Genomic DNA, 21951 nt, shown 5'->3' with positions numbered 1-21951 from the left:
TTTCATGATAAAAACACACAACAAAGTAGGACAGGGAACGTCCTCAACCTGACACAGGGCATTTATAAAAAATAAAAAACACATTTACACAATGGTGAAAGACTGAAAGTTTTTCACCCTTAAGGTTGGGAATAAAAAAAGGTGCAGTGTTTACTACTACCATTCAGTGTTATACTAGAAATTCTACTCAGAGCAATTAGTTAAGAAAAAGAAATAAATGGCAAATAATTTGGAAAGGAATAAGTAAAAATATCTCTTCATAGCCATCAGGATAGTTGTTATTTAAAAAAAAGAAAGAAAATAATAAGTGTTCGCAAGGATGTAGAGAAACTGGAACCCTCAGATATAACAGTGGGAACATGGTGTTGGTTCTTCAAAAAGTTAACATAGAATTACCATATGAGCCAGCAATTCTACTTTTAGGGATATACCCAAGAGAAGTGAAAAACTTCAAGACAGATGTTCATAGCAGCATCATTCATAATAGCCAAAAAGTAGAAACAACTCAAATATCCACCAGCTGATAAATGGGCAAACAAAATTTGATGTATCTGTATGATGAAATATTATTCAGCCATAAAAAGACATGAAGTACTCATATGTGCTACCCCATGAATGAACTTTGAAATCACTATGCTAATTGAAAGACACCAGACACAAAAAGACCACCTATTGTAAGATTCCATTTAAATGAAATATCCAGAAAGGTAAATACATAGACACAGAAAGCAGATTAGTGGTTGTCAGGGGCTGGGAGAGGGTTTATAGGGAGGGACTGCTTAATGGGTACAGGCTTTTCTTCAGCATGATAAAAATGTGTTGGAACTATACAGAAATGGAAGTTGCACAGCACTGTGAAAGTACTAAATACCACTCAAATGTATACTTAAATTTTTTTTTTTTAATTTTTAATTTGGGGGGGGGGTGGGGAGAGGAGTAGAGGAAGGGAGGGAGAGAATCTTAAGCAAGTTCCATACTCAGTGTGGAGCCTGATGAGGGGCTTGGTCCCATGACCCTGGGATCATGACCTGAGCCAAAATCAAGGGGGATGCTCAACTGACTGAGCCACCCAGGCACTTTATTCAACCGTATACTTTAAAGGTTAATTTTATGTTATGTGAATTTCATCTCAATTAAACAATTTTAAAGAAAAGACAATGTGTGCACACACACAAAATTCATATGTTCTAAACAGGTATTTAGGGAGCCTGTCCCACAGCATCCAGTTTCTCCTCAAGAGGCAGGGACTAGAAATAGTCTCTTCTTTTTCATTTTATTTTTTATTTTATTTTGTTTTTATTTTTTAAGTAGGCTCCATGCCCAACATGGGGCTTGAACTCATGACCCCAAGATCAAGAGTCACATGTTCTATTGACTAAGCCAGCCAGGCTCCCCAAACAGTCTCTTCTTATGTAAACTTCTAAGCATTCATAAGGGGGCATGTATGAACATATATATGAAAATAAGCATAGTTGGTGTTTTTACTAAATGTTAACTGAGCAGGCTTCCCCAAACAGAGGAGATGGTGGAGTCACACTACCCCAGGGTCAGAAAGCCCTCGCAGATGGGATTTCATTGCTCCACCCTGACTCCTCAGGCTGTACTCTCCCCCACTTTCCACCCACCCAAAAGACAGACACCAGATACTCTTCTTTAAGAAGCACCTGGAAGAGGGGCTCCTGAGTGGCTCAGTCGGTTAAGCGTCCAACTTCAGCTCAGGTCATGATCTCCTGGTTCGTGAGTTCAAGCCCCATGAAGCCTGCTTCAGATTCTGTCTCCCTCTCTCTCGGGCCCTCCCCTGCTCATGCTCTGTCTCTCCCTCTCTCTCAAAAATAAATAAACATTAAAAAAAAATTAACAACAACAACAACAAAAAGAACCACCTGGAAGAAACTGCCAGAGAGCCTAGTGTAAGGAATGACACTTGCTACTAAACACAGGTTTCCTCTGCTATCTGGAAGTAGAATGTTCCTATGAAAACCTTCATCAAGTGAAGAAGCAATCACCATTAATTTACATGAAAAATTTCTGAGTGTTCTCACACGCCCAAAATAACCTCTATTAGGTTTTTTGATACTTTGGACACCTTGCTAAGGGATGCACAAAATACATCACGACAAAGCACAGATGCTCACAGACCCAGTTGGAGGCTATGGTGGCTTGATGTTGAGATGCTGGGTGTAGTTCCGAGGAAGGCGCTGTGCAGTGCCCCTCTTGGGGGGCATGTACTACGTCTAGAAGAGCTAGCTGTAGTACAAACGCTGAAGGCTATTTTTGCTTTTCATTTTCACTTTTTTCCGTAAAAGCGAAATTCCTCTTTTGGATTTCTTTTGGTTAGTAAAAACAGGCACTAAAGTAGGTCTTTTGTAAAAGCAAAGCAAAGCGAGGAATACCTGTATATAGTAACCTTTGTGCAAAGTATATCATTTCAGGGTATGTCATTCTAATCTTTTCTGAAGAAGATTCCTTAATGAGCAGAATAAAAACTGGATTACTTACATCCAAAAGTTGTAGAGATAAGACTTACTAGTGTCCTTGCTGTCACTGCAGTTTTCCACTATTTTTTTTTTTTGGTTTCAAGTTTTTATTTAAATTCTGGTTAGTTAACATAATTTTCTGCTTATCTATAGCTCACATAAAGACAGGCCCACAAGACCTTTGGATTTTCCCCATTCAGTGTCTGTGGTTTTCTTGGATAGCCAGTGTTCTTACATTATAAGTCATCTGGGTGCAAAGACTTGAGGTACAGAGTTGAATAAAATAACTTTTAAGTTTTCCAAAAGTGTGTTTAAATGGTAGAACATCCAGGAGATTAAGACATCCATTCCATTCTTCTTCCCACTCCCAAACATACAAGTAAAGTCTGGTCTTTTTTTTTTTTTGCCTCCCTGCCCCCGCTTCCCTCCCTCACCCCCCCACCCTCCACCCCCCAGAGCTTGGTACATCTGCATCAGATTCCATACCAGGATAGTCATGCACTTAAAGGAAACAAAATGGCAGCCCAGGACACAGCTCACACGGCAGCTGTGAGATCTAAGGCTACTGAAGACCTGTACTAAAAACCTATCCCTGCTGTTTTCTGCTGGATGATTCAGTCTTCTTTCTCGTTTAATTCAAATCATCAGTTCCTTCCTTTTCCGGTAATTCAGTTTTGTTTAATGTCAAAAGGTATGTTTTCATCCTTTCATCTTTTACCCATGGCTGCTTAATTTTTTCTTGACCTCTCTTAGTTCTGCATTAATTGTAACATGCTTTAAACTCTTAAATCACTGTCAGCTGGATTCTTCTCCTTTCTTTGTAAACATCCTCAGTCAAGAGCTGCGAATAGTCCTCCTTTGCTATCTCCTCTTTTCTCCTCCACCTCCCTCCTTCTTTTACACTGACTTAACACTGTACAGGGGCCTCTGGTCCAAGTGTCTCATCTTCTATAAGACTAGTGCAGACCAGACTTCACCTTTTTCCTAAAGCAGAGGATTTCTGGCAATTCTCACTGCACTAGCCTCTTTGTCAGTGTCCTTAGAGAAACAACAGCATTGTAGTACATCTCCCTGGACCAGCACATCCCAAGGAAAGGGGGAGAACACACAACTTCACATCGCCCCCTCAGCTCCTCACTCAGCTACTACTTTGCCCCATCTGCATGTACTTGTTAAGTCTCCACTACATTCATGGTCTGGTACCAAAAGATGATGAGTCACAGTGGTTGATTCCAAAGGGTTAAACAGGAAAAGCAAAATTTAAGGAAATATGTACGAGCTTATTCTGAAGGCACTGACAAGCACCCATGGAGTGTGCAATACCTGACCATTACTGTCACGATGTAATCAAGCACCTGTCCAGATATCTTTATCTGTCGCTTTCTTTTTGTACCTATGCGAATAAATGTGAAGGTTCAGAACATTTATGATATCACTGCCAGGCAAAAAGGTCCAGAAAACAAAACAAAACAAAACAAAACAAAACAAAACAAAACAAAACAAGGGCACCTGCTCCTATATCACAATGTCTGTAAAGCAGGACACTCTTGCCAAGAACTGCTGTGGAGGTTCTGTCGCTCAGTCTTCTATGGAGCATGGGGTTGATTTGGCGCTAGCTAATTAGAACTGTAGAGCCAGGAAACGAGCACAAGGATGAGCTTGCCAAGATGGCCAGCTGGCTGCCCCAAGGGCCCTGGGCCTGGCAGCAGCTGGAAGACAAGGCAGGAACCGGTCACTCAACAGAGCCAGACAGGGTGGAAAGGGGACAGCGAAGTGCAGGAGCCTAGCGAGAGCCACAGCCAACTTGGATACTACATCCAATCTCACCTCGTCTGGCTTTGGGCTACAGAGCCACGTGCCGCTGTGTGCTTGCACGTGGCTGCCCCTACAGACTCCGCCAGTCTGTGTTCCGTCTCGCATAGTTTTTTATGCTGTCACCTCAGAAAAGTACATTCCAGAACTGCAATCTAGCTCATAGGAAAGTTCTAGTGCGGCCACAGTACTGCTCCAGATTGCAGCTGCAGGCACGGAAGCGCAGGGGTGCAGACCATTAGAGGTCTCCAGCCTCTTTCAGCAACAAAAATTTCCAGGGAAAGGAGGTCAAGAACAGGCAGAAAATTCCATGCCTTCTGTATAGGGTCACTTTGAAATCATTCTCCATCTTGATGAATAACAGGCACTGGAAAATCACTAAGGCCAGGTTGAGATGCAAACTATGGTTGCACATACCATGTCTGGCTATGAATCTGGAAAATTACTTTAGCTATCTTCATCCTGTATGAAAATTTTATTTTCATGAGTGTCTGTACTCATATCACTAGGCTGTTGTCATTTCTTTTGATCTTTTTCTTCAAGTCTACCAATGATTTAATGTATAAGAAAAGAACATGGAAACTTTCATTTCAATTTCACGTTATCAATAAACTCATTAAGGATACATATTCAAGCTATGTCCGTTATAAAGATGAATCAAATGACATGGGTTGGTATTAGAAAATAGTTAAGAACTTAAACATGCTGTTTTCAAATCATCTAAAATTCTAATTCTACTCAGAAGCATTTAAAATTTCAGTCAGCTAACAAACCTGACACTCCATCAATAAAATATAAAAGTTTAAAGATGAGATAAAGGATAGAAAAATGGGTCCATTTCTGCCATCTAGAATGCGAGAAGTGACACTCACACAGACATAATACGGTGCCAAAAGTTATCCACGTGAAAAAAAGAGACGGGTATAACAGAAATATACTTAGGAACATATAGAGCAGGAACAGCATATGCAGAAAATGCACTGACGAATACTAACACTACTACACATAATCCTTACCGGCAAGGAATTTACAACCTTACAGTAAAGAATGACACATCTGTAACTAACTACAATACAAAAAAAAAAAAATAAAATCATCTCATCCAGTATCTATTAGTTCGTGTCCCTCACACTGCTTTAATACTGGATCATTTTCACCATCAGGAATCTGGGATGTTTTTATTTTTTACTTCTTTTTAATGTTTATTTATTTATTTTTGAGAGAGAGAGAGACAGAGAGACAGAGAGAGAGGCAGAGAGAGAGGGAGCAGGGCTTGACCTCAGGAAGCATGAGATCACCTGAGCCAAGATTAAGAGTCGGATGCTTAATTGACTGAGCTACCCAGGTGCTCCAGGAGTATACGATATTTTTAAATGCTTTAGACAAAGACAAAAATATACCAACCATAATTATCAGCACTATCCAGTACTGGACCCAGCATTACAGCAGTTTTTTTGCAAGGTGTTTATTACAGAGGAACTTTTATTCCTCCATCATTTAGAAGGCTGTAGTCACATGTCATACGTATGAATTTACATAAATGTTTGTTTTCTCAAGTAAACGGGCAGCAGCTCCTTGTTGATGAGGGGGTGCGGCAAGGTGGGGTGCAAAAGGTTAGAAGTAAAAACCACCTTCAATCAAGCTTCCCCTATAGCCAAGGCAACAGACTCACTGCTAACAAGAATGCTGATTTGTAATAGGATCTTCTTTGCTTATTTTACGTTTCTATAATTATAACAACATTATTTGTCAGCATTTTACGATCTTTATTTGCACCTGTTTTTTAAAATTTTTTTATTAAAACTTTTTTTTAAGTTTATTTATTTTGAGAGATAGAGAGCATGCACACATGCGAGCAGGGGAGGGGCAGAGAGAGAGAGAGAGAGAGAGAGAGAGAGAGAGAGAGAGAGAGAATGAATCCCAAGGAGGCTCCACACCCAGTGTAGAGCCTGACGCAGGGCTTGATCCCATGAACCTTGAGATTATGACCCTAGCTGAACTCAAGAGCTGGATGTTCAACTGACTGAGCCACCCAAGCGCCCCCGCACTTGCTTTTAAAGAGCTAGCAAGCCACTTTCCATTGAGTGCTTATTATATTGGAAGCATCAGATTGCAACGTAATGCTAAACACATTACATACATGACCTCAGTTAATCTTTATCATGAAGCTGAACTGTGGAAAGTATTATAATTCAAATTTCACAAATAAGGAAACAGAATTTGCCCCAAGTCTCCCTACTTAGTGGCAGAATCAGCATTTGAACCCAGCACCAGTCTGATTCCAGACCGTCTTCTGCTCTTCCCATTAATGGCCTGCCTCTACCTCAATGCAGTTTTAAAAATCTTAATTCCAATATATTTAATGTACAGTGTTATATTAGTTACAGGTGAACAATGTAGCAATTTAACTATTCTTTTTTTTTTTAATTTTTTTTTCAACGTTTATTTATTTTTGGGACAGAGAGAGACAGAGCATGAACGGGGGAGGGGCAGAGAGAGAGGGAGACACAGAATCGGAAACAGGCTCCAGGCTCTGAGCCTTCAGCCCAGAGCCTGACGCGGGGCTCGAACTCATGGACCGCGAGATCGTGACCTGGCTGAAGTCGGACGCTCAACCGACTGTGCCACCCAGGCGCCCCAAGCATTTTCAAAAGAAAAATGGTACCTGTGTCGAAAGTGATAGCCAGAATGCCCTCCCTGGTTTTGTTATTCTGCTGAATGTTTGACTTTCTCATTCCCTTATGCATCAGAAAGCACTTGCTATCAAAATCCGTCCCTCCTCCCCACACCCCATTCACTCTTCATCTCCCCCCAGCTAGCTTCTAGCCTCACTCCCCTGCATCTCCTGTTCATAAAGTTACATAGGAGCCTCTCAGCAATGCACTACATGTTTTCACTCCTTATTTTATTGGCTTCTCTGCACCACCACTCTTGGCTGTCCACTTGCACATATGGGAAATCCTATATTCTAAGTGCCTGTCACAGTACACTGGGTTTCACTCTTCTATCATTAGCCCTTCCTCTTTAGTCTCCCTTGGCTGGCCCCCTCTTTTACCAGTCCTCCAATGCTATAGGACACGTAAGTCCATGCTATCACTTCTTCTTTTCTTTGTGTCTACCTTTTCCTTAATGCGATCTTATCCACTGCTCTGGCTTTAGAGACTTACTAGCTGTGACACAACATACCTAGAAGAGGTGTGGGGAGGAAGAGCAGGGGGCACCACCTGGGATGAGGGCTGGGGGGATGTGCCTTTCACTGTATGCCGTCTAGTGCCTTTAGCGCAGCACCATGGACAAATATAACCTATTCAAGTTAGCAAATAAAATAAGCATACACACAAAACATACATACTGACCAGCTGTAGGCTGACATGTTTATCTGCAACCTAAAATCCTTCTCTGAATGGGAGATCTTTATATCCAATTTTCTCATCTGACACCTTTCTTAGATGTCTCGGGAATCTCCAACTAAACAGGTCCCGAACTGAATTCTCAAGCTTCCCTCCAAACCTCTTCTCATCCCAGTTTTTCTCACCTCAGTAAATAGCTCATCATTCCATCAAGCAATCAAATTGGGGATCATTCTTAATATTGCCTTCTACTTCACTCGCCCCACACCCAAGCCACCCCTAAGTCATCACATGCCTCCAGAAGGTGACCCTTGTCTCCATTTCTCAGTGTGCCATGTGGGAGTCTGAGACTCTGGAACCTAGGCTCACTTGTACTCCTGCAGCGTGCCTCCTCCTGGTCTCTCAGCTTCCACTGGGGCGTGTTCCATGTGCCTCCCCTGCCCTGACCATTTTCCGCCTGGCAGCTAAAGTCGTCTTCAAACCCTGTGAACTGTATTTGGGGTCAGTGGGCAGCCACGGCAACACCACTGCGGACTGTGAGTGCAGCCTATGGCTGGCTTGCCTCTCTGGCTCCCCCACTGGCCCACACACCTTGGCCACATCCGCTTCCTTCTTCTGCCTAGGAGATTCCAAAGGTATTCTCTCTTCCACTGTAATTCTCTTCCATCTGGTTTTTATCTAACATCCACTTACCTTTCAGGTGCCACCTGAAATAGTACTGCCTTACAATACCCATCCTTGAATCCTCCCCTGGCCTCCCTCATGGCGTCCTACTTTTCTCACCAGAGCACTTATCACAACTTATAATCATGAATGTATTTGTTTTTAATTGTTCTGTGCAGGACTTCCTGACGGCAATATGCTCCATGAGCATAAGGACAATGTTTGATTTTATTAATCACTGCAGACTTAGAACCCGTCCTAGGACAATGGTGGATTTTTTTCGCCTGTAGTGAAAAGGAGGAAGAAATGCAGGACAAGAGACGAAAGGAAAGGTCAAAGATGAAAAGAGAAAATAAAATACCAAGATACAGAGAAAGAAAAATGTGCTCTTTCCCTGACTTCAGCTCAGTGAATTTCCATACAACTATAATGCACAATAGCTATTAAAACTATAAATGGGAGGGGCGCCTGGGTGGCTCAGTTGTTTAAGTGCCTGACTTTGGCTGAGGTCGTGAGCTGACAGGTCTGTGCTGACAGCTCAGAGCCTGAAGCCTCTTCGGATTCTGTGCCTCCCTCTCTCTCTGCCTCTTCCTCCCTTGCACTCTGTCTCTGTCTCTCTCTCAAAATAAATAAATAAATAAATAAATAAATAAATAAATAAATAACATTAAAAAGAAAAAAAACAGATGTTAAAAAACTGTAAATGGGAGATTCTGTCCTTCCAGCTTTTTGTCCAAACACAGACCATTGAGCAAGTTGTTTGAATTAAATACCCTCACAAAAAACTCTCCCATTATCAATATTTCTGTAATGACAGGCAAGTAAAAATGTGCATCTTTAAAGGATAAAATTAAATTACTTGTCCCTAAGTTAAATATCTGAAGGAGAAAGGAAGCCAATGTTTCAGAAAGGGAAAAAGAAAGGCAATGTTTAATGGCAGCCAACATGGACTGGGAGTGAGGTAACATGGTCCAGATTCTGTTCTGCCATGAGGTAGGCAGTTACTAGGGAATTCACTTACTTTTTCTTTTCCTCAGTTTCCTCCACTATAAGTTATCTGCAAGACCAGTGCTCCCATTCCACTAAAAAAAAGCCTGTTACTTTATTAGTCACGCATTTATGTAACATTCATTCAATATACAGTGGATCTAGATAAAGGTGGATCTGGGCTCTGAACAGTCCGCCTAGATTATTGGTTAGGGAGTGCCTTTGAAGTTGGGTTTTCGTTACTATTGATTTTAGTGATGTATAAAACTTAAGTTTGTATTGGTTATTCTGACCTGTAACACTCTGAGAAATCTTGTGGAAGTGTTTTTTTTATTAGCCTGAGTTAAAGGAAGTCATCTAGAGGAACAAGGGACAGGAGGCTCTTAGATGTTATATTTCTGAAATCTAAAGTATATATTTGATAACGTTTCACAGCTCAGAGGAAATGAGCCTCTTGACTGAATCTATGTGACTCTGTTCAGGACTGATTACCTTCAAATAAATTTCCTTTAATTTCAAAGTTGGCAACAATCTGGGGGTCTGCCATCAGAAGATAAGTTGTTACTGATCTTAGAAAAGTGATACTGCTAAAGTATAGGGAACAGACTGAGACTGACATCTATGATTGAGGTGCTAAGTAAAGTCAGATATAAGACTCATTACAGTGCTCCATGAAGACTCATCTGACCTCATTTGGGCAGAAAAGGGAAACTTGTTGTGGCAAAATATCTACTATATGTCAGTCATTTCTTTTTCTGCAGGCCTTAATTTCTGGCACTTTACAGAAAACACATAGTGACCAAGATTGTCTTTCAGTTCACTGATAGAAAGATCTTTGGATCTCTGGAGTATAGGTTATGATGAGAGAGCAGACCGGGGGCTGCCTTCAGTGTAAGGTGCCACTGTGCAATTTCCTGTCTGCTGCAGTCATGCCTCTGGACAAACTGACTCCCTGGGTTGCACAGGAGTCCACCCAAAGTTACAGGCAGAAGTTGCAAGTAGAAAAGACTTTTTTAAAGACTTAGGTTTATAGCTTGGAAGATTTCTAAGTCTTTAAAAAAATTTTTTTTTAATGTTTATTTATTTTTGGCAGAGAGAGAGAGAGAGAGCATGAGCAGGGCAGGGGCAGAGAGAGAGGGAGACCCAGAATCCAAAGCAGGCGTCGCCAGCTCCAGGCTCCGAGCCGTCAGCACACAGCCCAACGCGGGGCTAAAACCCAGAGACCGCGAGATCATGACCTGAGCCGAAGTTGGACGCTCAACCGACTGAGCTTCCCAGGAGCCCCTAAACCTAAGTTTTTAAATAATGTTTTCTCTTATATACATGTTACATGTGTATAAATTAAAAATTCTACATTAGAAAACATATTGCTAACTGATTCTCCAAAGCAGATATTTTGATGTGCTTTTTAAGTAGATACGTTAGCAAAGAATTAGTACAATGTTAAGTATAATTTTACTTCTATATTAATTTTATGTGTAAACTGGAGATTGATCATTGTTATAGCATTATGAATCTATAAAACATTAATAATCATTATACAATAATACCTTTTTGTACCCCAAAGATATCTCAGAAGTCTTGTCCTCAAACCCAAGCTCAGATGCCATGATTTTCTGTCCAAAGGTTCATTTTCCTACACAGTCCAGTCAATTCTCCTCAGGGCTGGGCACTTTTACCACTCCTGCTGCCCAGGGTGACCTGACCACCCCCCCCCCCACCCCCCGTCAGCTTTAAACTAAGCAGAGCTTGGTCTAACTCAATTTTACCCTCTTTCTTTCAGCTCCATACTCTCTGCAACCCTGGCATTTTGGGCTTCTGGATCTCATGATGTTATTATTTTTGTCCACCTGTATAACTGTCAGCAAGTAAGAACCTTTCTGAAGCTCAGTTTCCTCATTTGTGATACGACTAATACCCTGTACCCTCAGCACTGTACGATCTCAAGTGTGCTGCAGGAAACACAGCGCATACGATGCATATTAATGACATCTGAATAACTGAAGGCTATTTTCTTGTTTTTGAGGTTTATGCCTCGCCTTTTTTCAATCCACAACTGAGCCCAGTGTCATGTGACATGTCCCAGTGTATGTTCTCAGGCACAACCCACAGCATTCATAATGCCAACCACCAGCAGCAATTCACCAGACTTTGGTCTCCAATCCTTCTCTGATATTCATGCTCAGCAAGTAAAACAAGTACCACCAAAGGAGCTGGAGGGACAGACTTCAAGGTGCCACTCATAATTAAGCAAAGCAAACTCACTGTCACTTTCACCTTGACTTCTCATCATTGTGACTCAGTCTCAACCGTCCCCAGTCTCCTCTGAGGGTGGTCTGTGTGCTGGGCTGGAGGAGCTTTACCAAGATCATCACTGCCTTGCTTACTCAGTAGTTCCTTCTCCAAAGCCTAACGCTGGATACATTCCATGAAAAAAGCAAAACAAAACAAAACCTATGTCTGATCTCTAACTGGCTCAGATAAAGAGTATAAGACTGGTCTATAGCTATAAGTCATGATAAAAACCTTGAAAATGATAAAATCATTTCACACGCACATATTGCAAACAAAATAAATCTTTTCCTATAAATCCAAAAGAAATGTTCTCTAACTACATCTGAAGGAGACTTTGAAATCCGTAGGACTTTCAAATAAAGTGCCCATCCACCTGAGGAGGATTCATAATTAACAAAGAACTGTTTCCTGTTACTCTGTCTGAATGGCATCAGAAGGCATTATAAAAATAGGATATTGTTGTAGTTACTATTTCTTCAATATGTGTTTTCTTTTAAAATTAGACAGAAAAGAATGATTGATAAATTGATAGCCATTCTTTTAATTTCTATTATGTTGTAAATCCACCTCACTGCTTTGAAGGCAATGTCACATAGAAAGAAATATAATCTGAAAAGGTTATGCCAAGGCTCTGACATAAACTCTTCAGTCAATGACATGACTACAGCTATTTGAAAAAACACAGGAAGGACCTAAAAACGAGTAGAAAGATGTCATTCCCATAGTTGGTATAAACAAAGTACTTTGAATTATAGGTTTGGCTCATGTAGCTAGCTAGCTACACTATATACGAAGGTAGCCACTTGACACAGGGGGCTATTAAAGTTAATTAAAATTAAATAAAACTTAAAATTTAGTTCTTCAGTTCCACTAGCCATATTTCAAACACTCAGTAACCATATGTGGTCAGTGGCTACCTCACTGAATAGTACAGATATACAACATTTACATCACTGTAGAAAGTTCTATAGGTTAGAATAGCACTCTCTGAAAGCCACGGATTTACTAACTGCCATTTATTAGGTTTTTAAGATATATAAAACTTGATAGACATTGCAGTGGTCTTTTTAGGTATCATGATCACATATCTTGGCTTTTCTAGAACAATACCAGTATTTCTTGTTTGTATCACTTTCAGTAATATGAACCATTAAAGGTAAAAGTAAATGCAACAAATTAAATTTTTAGTAGGACTTTTTATATTAAGTAAACAGGGGGATTCCTTTGTTACACCACATGTCCCAAATTTTGATGCAAGAAAAAACCCAAAAAACCCAAAACTCATGTATACGGTGAATGTAGCCAAGAATTTCTGCTTTCTCTAGGAAGGGTCTCTACTTTCTCTAAGTGACTCTAGCACACATGCCTGTGTCTTGTCACTCACCGAGCTCTGGATGGGTCTGGGCCCGGTGGAACAGCTGAGCCACCTCCCTGCTGATACCTGCAGGGAAGAGAGTAAACTCTTTGTACCACCACTCGGACCTTGACTCCTGACCATGGGGCAGCTCCCTGGCTTTCCACTGCATCCAGAAGAGAGTCCCTCAGGGGAGCTTGAGCTGGGAAGCATTGCTTGGTTTCCTCATGTCCACGGGTGCATTCTGTCCTCATGGTAGTGAGATCACTACACATAACCTGGCCAAGACATGCAAAGGAACAATCTCAGTTTAACTAATAACAGCATGGCACACACCAAGTAATGATATTCTCAGGCAATTCTCTGATGTAACTGTACAACACCAAAGGAATGATGAAGATAAAAGATATGGTGTGTGTCTCTGTGTCTGCCCCGTAACTAGTGCTGCTGAGGCGGGCAATGTGAGAAATCACATGGAAACAGCAAAAAGTGTTTCCAGTCAGTGGAAGCACACGTTGTCCCGAGTCTTTGAAAACATGCAGAAAGTCCTGCTATTACAGTACTTCATGGTAATCTAGAAAATTCTTGTATGAGGTAGCAATCGCAGCAGGACAAAGTGAAAAACAAAAAATGACTAGGGTTTAAAAAATAAATCATATTATTAAGTGCTTTTTATATGCAGTGTACTATGCTGGGTACTTTATAGGCTCATGTAGCCTCCCAACAACGCTTTACAATAATATTAAATATTGTAATAAGATAACACTTCTAGAACACATCCTAGGCACTCTTCTTTATGTACTGTGCTTACTTATATAACAAACATATTTAACCGCATAGCCACCCAAGCAGGTAGATTATCATTATTACCATTTTAAAGATAAAAATATTGAGACACAGAAAAATTAAGTATTTCATGCATTTAATATCCTGTAGCTGTTTACAACTATATGTTAAAGCAGTAATACACTTTGAGCCATAAATTAAATTGATTCGAGAGCCCTCCTTTTCCCATAATCCCCTTCGTACACTTCTTTTGGTTATCAAAGGGGGAGGATGCTTGACGACATTTACAAACAACATGAAAGTCTGTGTACGTTTCTCTTTCTTATGTCCCCTCACACCACCCGTCAGTCTCAGCCTTCTGTTCGGTGCTGACTCAGCTAACTAGGCGAACCTGAGATGGTGCACCTGGAGTCACAGACACTTAGAGCTGGAATGGTGCCCAGAGTGCCCTTCATGCCTGCTGTAAGGGAAATTCAGGGGCTCCCTAAATTCATCTTGATAAATGATCATGATGGAAAGCCAATAAAATTCCAAAAAGCAATGTATAATCTCAGTGTATAATCTCAAGTTTATGTGGTTCTTTTTGTCCCAAGGGATATAGATACTCAGAAAAAGAAAAATGTGTGACTTTTTTCGTATTTAAGAACTTAAAAGCTTAAACAAAATTCTTAGACAATTACAAAATGGGAATTAAAAAAAATGAAAACTCATTTATTTTGACAGATTAGGAGAAAGATTAAAAATGAACAATTAGATGAAATACTGTGAAAGCTCACAGCTAAACACTGAACTACAGCAGGCATAACAATAATAACAAGCTGTTTGGGCATATATATTTGCTGAATATCTGAAGGGAAACCAAAGGTAAACATCTTCACTTTCAATCCCAATATTATTACAAAGCATAAAACCTCTAAACCAATGAAAGTTTACCTGGCCTTCAGGAGATTTAATTGTTAGGTTCTTAAATATAAACATCTGGGCCAAAGTGATACTTCTTCTTGGAAGGGGTGTGTCCCAACAGTGCACTTCACGTATTATTTTTGAATCTTCTTTGGTGACAATTTTCTGACAAAAGTAAGTATTCAGAATAACAGGGCAACTTCCATTTGGGATAACAAGCTTTTGCCTGGAAAAGAGAAAGAAATATAACAGTTTATTTACCGTGTTGGATTCCCCTCATGTTCTTGCTAAATCAGGAATACAAAGGGCAAAGACTCGCCTGCTATGGAAAGACAAAACTAAGCCAGCCCATTAAGTGACAGCAACAGATGAATGGATAAAGAAGATGTGGTTCATATATACAATGGAATACTACTTAGCCATAAAAAGAATGAGATCTTGCCATTTGTGACATAGACTTAAAGGGTTAAGTGAAATAAGTCAGACAAAGATAGGCAAATACCATATGATCTCACTTATATATGGAATCTAAAAGCAAAAACAAACAAAAACAGAAACAGTCTCATAAATAAAGAGAGCAAACTAGTGGTCATCCGAGGGGATGGGCTTGCAGGGATGGGCAAAATGGGTGAAGGGCATTCAGAGGTACAAACCTGCAGTTATAAAATGAATAAGCCATGGGGATAAGAAGTACAGCATGGGGAACATAGTCAATAACACTGTAAAACTTTGTATGATGGCAGATGGTATCCTATCATGGTAAGCACTGTATAATGTACAGAACTGTCAAATCACAATGTTGCATGCCTGAAACTAACAGGATATTGTATGTTGACTATACTTCAATAAAACAAACAAACAAACAAACAAACAAACAAACAAAAGTGAAACCCACCCTCACACACTGAAGAATGAATGTCAGTGGAATGAATTCTACTTTTCCAGTGTAAGTCCTGTGTTGGGATAAGGGGAATGGAAGAAGACCATGTCAGTACCTAGGTTAAAGCTTCCTCAGATCTCCTAGTCTAGTAGGTGATGGCCTTAGGATGCTTCATGAAGAAATTAAGGGAGTAAGCAACGACTATCAACAGGCTCAAAGAATTGCCCAGACATTAAAAGAAATGTTATTTATAAATAAAACCTTTAGACATTTTGGTGGTTCTAATCTTTCAAAGAACATGACATCAAGTCCCAAAGAAGCTTCCACCTTCACTATCAAATGGAGCACAGTCACAGAAATGCCTCATGTTTAAGTAGAAAAGGAGTCTGGGAACATAAAAGACAAAATTTTCCTGGTTGCATTCAAATATCAGATTTGAGAAGACTCGTCAACGCTCATTCCTCAAAAGAGGTAATGCTGCTACACATCAAGGAAAATTTAGGACTTCCACTTCCACTCCATTTAGGAGCAGACATCTTTTTCTCTAATTTATCCCATTAAGCACAACTAAAATGCCCGACATTAGATATCAACTAAACATAAGAAGATACTGAGAGGTGGGAGGAAGGCATGCCAGCTAGGCCCTAGAGACCTTGGGACCTAAGGAACAACATACTGGTGAGCTTCTGGGTTTTCTGTTTGTCTCTTATATCCCAGACTTCAAACTGAAGAAGGTGGCAACCTAATACAATGATGCATACAGATAAAAAAGCCCCTGCAAAAGCTTATTCTCTCCAACCAAAGGTCAGGGAAGGGGCAGCCTGGTGAGACAAAAAACTTTTAGAAAATGACTGTTCTATTCTAGGCAAACATCACAGAAGACCTGTGACTCACTACCACACACATGAGAAAAGGATGAGTGGGGAGCCCTGACTTGCACCCTCATCAGGCTGTAATAAAAAGTCTCTAAAGCCCAGTTGGGGTAGTGTGAGAGAAGGCAGGATAGAGTGTTGGGACTTCCATCCCTGCAGGCTTATAATAGCCTTCCCTGATCAATCCCCGCCCCTGCAACACACACACACACACACACACACACACACACACACACACACACTATGACAGTGGAGACCACCTGGGGGTCTGGACTTCCACTCCCACCTGACATCAGTAACAAGTACCCTTCCCTGCCCCTCTGGTGTACAGTCAGAGTAGGCCCAGCAGAGTGTCAGGACTTTCAACTCCACCCAGTAGTACTGTAGCTACCCTCTATCCTCACACTTTCCTCCAGTGTTATCAGTGGAAACCATGTGGGAAGCAGCACCCCTGGCCCTCCCAGCAAGGGTTATGTCAGCTGAGGTCTAGCAGGAAGCTGGAACTCACATCTGCTCAGCAGTAACAATGAGTTCTTCACCCTTCAAGTATCAATGGGGATCAAGAAGAGAATTTAGACTTTTACCTCCACTTGGCAGAAATAAGCCCCCCACCTCCAGCTCCCTCCACTTTTCTTCTCAGAGCAGTGTCAGAAAAATTTCCCTAAAACAGGTTTAAATAAGATCCAGATTCTCATATCATAATACCTTGATGTACAGGTTACCATCTAAAGTTATTTCTTATACTAAAAACAAGGAAAAAAATCTCAAAAGAAAAAAACATAATACATGGCAATGCTGAAATGACACCGAAACAGTTTTAGAATTATCTGACAAAGATTCTAAAGCAGCCATTATAAACATGCTTCAGTAAGCAATTATGAACACACATGAGACAAATGAAAAGATAGAAAGTCTCAGCAAAAAATAGGTATTTTTAGAATGGAAATTTTAGAACCAATTAATAAAATAGTGAAAATAAAAACTCAGTGGGTTCAATGGCAGAATGGAGGAAACAGAAAGAAATCAGTGAACTTGAAGATAAAAATAGAAATTAAACAATGTGGACAACAACAATAATAATAATAACAAAACCAGAATTAAAAAACAATGAACAGAACCTCAAGATCTGTGGGAAGGAAGAAATAAAAATGGAAAGATACAGGTAAGTACAATAGGCTTTCCTACTCCTGCAGGGTTTTCAAAATTGTATTTATAGTTGAAGCAAAAATTATAACAATGTCTGATATAGTTCTAAATGCATGCAAAACCAATATTTAAAAAAAATTATATTCTAATTAAGAAGAGTTAAAAGGATATAAGAGATAAGGTTTATTGTATACTTCATAAAAACTGGCAAAATGTTGACCCAGTAGACTGTGGTAAGTTATATGTATAAAATATAATGCCTAGAGCAATCAATAAAATAGCTGTAAGAAAGATACATACAAAAAAATTATATATAGATCAAAAGAAAATTCTAAAAATCGTTTAGATAACCCATATGAAGCCAGAAAAAAAAAACCAGAAATGAAAATAAAGAGAACAACATGAAGAATACGAAAAGTAAAAAGGTAGACCTATGTCTTAACATATCAATATTTACACTAAGTATAAATGATCTAAATAAACTAGGTAAAAGACAAGGATTAGCAAACTGGATTAAAAATTATGATCCATCTATATGCTGTCTACAAAAAATTCACTTCAAATATAAAGATACAGGTTGAAGGATGGGGAAAATACATCACATAAACATTAAGAAAAATATGAAAATATAGCAGGGTATCAGATGAAGTCAGTTTTAGAGCAAAGAAAATTATGCGACCAGAGGAACATTACATAATAATAAAAAGGTAAGTCTGCCAAGAAGACACAGCCATCTTAATATGCACCAAACAATGTAGACTCAAAATACATAAAGTAAAAACTGATAAAACTGAAAGGAAAAATGACAAATCCACAATTAGAAATACAGACCACACAGCTGTCTCTCAACATCTGATAAAACAACTGGACAGAATGTCTGTAAAGATACCAAAGAGTAAAAAATACCATCAATCAACAGGATCTGATAGACATTTATAGAGCATTCCACCCAACAACAGCGAAAATACACATTCTTTTACTGAGCCCATAAAACATATTCCAAGAAAAACCATATTATAGGCCATAAGACAAACCTGAATGAATTTAAAAGAACTGAAACACAGTAAACTAAAAATCAACAGGAAGAAAAGAGAACTAAGAAATAAAGAAATAAAATAACAAACAGTAATAAAAACAACACACTTCTAAGTCATCCATGGGTCAAAGAGGAAGTGCCAAGGAAAATTTTAAAAAATAATAAAATAAAACATTTAACTGAGTGAAAATGTAACTTTAATATACCAAATTTTGTATGAAACAACTAAAGCAATACTGAGAGGAAATTTTTATAGCACTTAAAGCTTACATTAGAGAAGAGGAAAAATCTCAAATCAGTAAGCTAAGCTCTGAAAAAAATGAGCTTATATGAAAAAAAAAAGACAAAATAAACCCAGAGTGGATAGAAGGAAATAAATAATAAAGAACAGAAATAGATGAAATTAAGAATAATAGAAAAAAATGCAATGAAGAGTTGACTTTTTGATATGATTAATAAAATTAACTGACAAAGGAAAGAACAGAGAAGATATAATCACCAAAATCAAGAATGAAACAGAGGATATCACTACAGACTATGAAGACATCACAAAACTAGTATGAGATTACTATTAACTGCTATATATATGAAATTATCAATAACTTAAATGAAATGGACCAATTCCTCGAAAGCACAAACTACCATAACTCAACCAAAATGAAACAGATGATTTGAACAGACCTATAAATAATAAAGATATGTATATATCTTATTACATATATAAATATGTAATTTAAAAAGTCCCAGAAAGATAACTCCAGGTCCCGACAGTTTCACTGGAGAATTTTACCAAATGTGCAAAGAAGAATTAACACCAATTTTATACTATCTTTTCAAAAGGAAAGAACAGAGAAGATATAATCCCCCAAATCAAGAATGAAACAGAGGATATCACTATAGACTATGAAGACACCACAGAAGAGGAGGAAACACTGCCCAATTCACCTTATAAAAATAGTACTACTCTAATAAGAAAACCAGATAAAGACAGTACAGAAGAAGAAGGATGAGGAAGAGGAGGAGGGAGAGGAAAAGGAGGAAAAGGAAAAAGAAAAACCACAGACCAACATACCTCAGGAATACAGATGAAAAATCCTTAATGAAATACTAGTAAATAGAATTCAGAAGTAAATGTAAGGATCATACAACATGACAAAGGGGTTAACTCCAGGGATTCAAGTCTCATTTGATATTTGAAAATCACCTCGACCACATTAAAAATGAAAAAAAGTCTTATATTTCTTCAGTAGAAGCAGAAAAACTATTTTACAACATTGAACACTGATTTATAACCAAAAAGTCAGAAAACTAGAAATAGAGTACTCCCTCAGCTAGCATTATAATTAATAGTGATGGAGTGAATGCTTTCCATCTAAGAAGGGAAACAAGGCAAGAATATTCATTCTATTTTTTCTTTTCTTTTTTTTGTTGTTAAAAAGGGGCCTATGTTCTTTCTTCATACATAGGCCATTGAATACTTTTCACAGCATTTTCCACAAAGAATAAGGGAAATGGAAAAAAAAAGAGGTCATGACAATTATTTACATTTTACAAATTGAGGGAAGGAGACTCCCAAGGGCATATGAGGTCACCTTTACCAAAGGTAAAGGAGCAAAATTTATACTCCACTGACTTCTGCTGTGCCGGGTTAATATTGCAGATCCTCTTACGCCCATAGAATTCAAGTGCCCCCAGGCCCCCAGATGGCCAAGGCCTGAGGACTCCAGGACCCACTTGACGTTTGTCCCCTTGCTGCTCACTGAGCCCATCATCTACCTCCACCTCCCTACCTATGCCTTGGGACACTGGAAGGGCCCAGAAGAGAAGATGGCATGGCAGGTGATAATGGATGCAGTTTGGCTACATGGCTATGACTACTACCACAACCTGGCAACTCTCACCCTAGCGTATGAATTCTGAGCCAACCTGCAGACTGCCGCTCCTGCAGAGTAGTAGAGTGTGTTGGAGAAGGGGGCCATGTTAGGGAACCTGAGAGTCCAGGCAGTTCTGGAGGGCAGGCTTGCATGCAGCCCACGCCAGTGGGGTCCTCACCCTTCCATGGCACTCCACTGTGTGCCTCCCATGCAGTGTACCTGGAACACAGTTTCCAGAGGGACCAGCTGACTTTCCTGTGCAGCAGTGGGCCACTGGCTCGCCTCCTCTCACCACTTTTATTCAGAGGGCTGGAAGTTCTTGCCAGTGCAATGAGGCAAGACAGGGGTAGGGGAATGACATACAGAACAAAAAGGAAGAAATAAATCATTCCCTATTTGCAAATGACATGATTGCTTGTGTAGAAAATTACAAGAGAGCAATCGACAGAAAAACTCTAGAATAAGTGTGTTCAGCAAGATTACAGCATATAAAAAATGTATTTCTATATACTATCAATGAGCACGTGGACACCAAAATTGAAAATATAATTCATTTAAAAATGCAAATAATGACAAAAAACATTTCATGTAAATCTAATAAACATATATATTACTTGTGTGAAGCTATAAAACACTGATAAAATAAATCAAGGATCTTATAGAGACATACCATATTTAGTGGCTCGAAAGACTTAATATCATAAAGATGCCAATTCTCCCCAAAAGGATACATAGGTTTAAAACAATTCCCATTGAAACTCCAGCAAGATTTTTTGCAGATGTACATTAGCTTACTCTCAAATTTACATAGGACATTAGCAAGGTGGCAGAATAGAAGATCACTACTCATGTTTCCCCTTAAGAGCAATAATTTGGTAGCCATCCGAGTGTGATAAAAGATATATAATTAGTTTGATTGTGGTAGTTATTTAACAATGTATATCAAATCACCATGTATACACCTTAAATATATACAATTTTTATTACCCATACACCTTAACAAAGTTGGAAAAAAATTTATATGGAAAGGCAAAGGAACTAGGACATCTAAAACAATTTTGAAAAAGAAGAATAGAGTGGGAGGAATTACTCTCTTTACTTTCAAGACTTACTATATAGTTACAATAATCACTACTCTATGATATTGTTGGAGGAATAGACATAGATCAATAAAACATTATAGAGAACCTATTAAGTATACTCCACGCTATACTATATGTAAGTATACAGATACATATACAGATCTGCCCAGCTGATTTTTCACAAAAGTGCCAAAGCAATACAATAAAAGAAGTAGATTCTGGATATTCATAGTCAAAAAAAGTATGAGCTTCAAACTAAGTCTCAAACTTTATATAAAATTTAACTCATTTGGATCATGAGTTCATGGATCATGAACATAAATGTAAACAATAAAGCCATAACACTTTTAGAAAAACATAGGAGAAAATCTTCAGTACCCAGGCTAGGCAAAGTGTACTTAGACTTGAGATAAAAAAAAAAAAAAATTTACCCA

General features: G+C 39.1%; 1 protein-coding gene across 4 annotated transcripts in view; it reads right to left on the bottom strand.

Annotated features, from left to right (window-relative positions):
- SPIDR (scaffold protein involved in DNA repair) overlaps window positions 1–21951 on the bottom strand; it is a 499345-nt gene that overhangs the window by 126437 nt on the left and 350957 nt on the right. For all 4 annotated transcript variants that reach the window (XM_045049879.1, XM_019822628.3, XM_045049880.1 and 1 more), the window contains 2 exons: window positions 14658–14853; window positions 12969–13216 (listed from right to left, as the gene is read on the bottom strand). In XM_045049879.1, the coding sequence (XP_044905814.1) occupies window positions 12969–13216; window positions 14658–14853 (444 nt within the window). The remainder of the gene's footprint in view (window positions 1–12968; window positions 13217–14657; window positions 14854–21951) is intronic.

Source organism: Felis catus, chromosome F2, assembly GCF_018350175.1.
Source record: "Felis catus isolate Fca126 chromosome F2, F.catus_Fca126_mat1.0, whole genome shotgun sequence".
In the NCBI taxonomy this organism is placed as follows: domain Eukaryota; kingdom Metazoa; phylum Chordata; class Mammalia; order Carnivora; family Felidae; genus Felis; species Felis catus.
The sequence above is the reverse complement of the archived record's forward strand: the minus strand, read 5'-3'. Positions and strand labels throughout refer to the sequence as shown.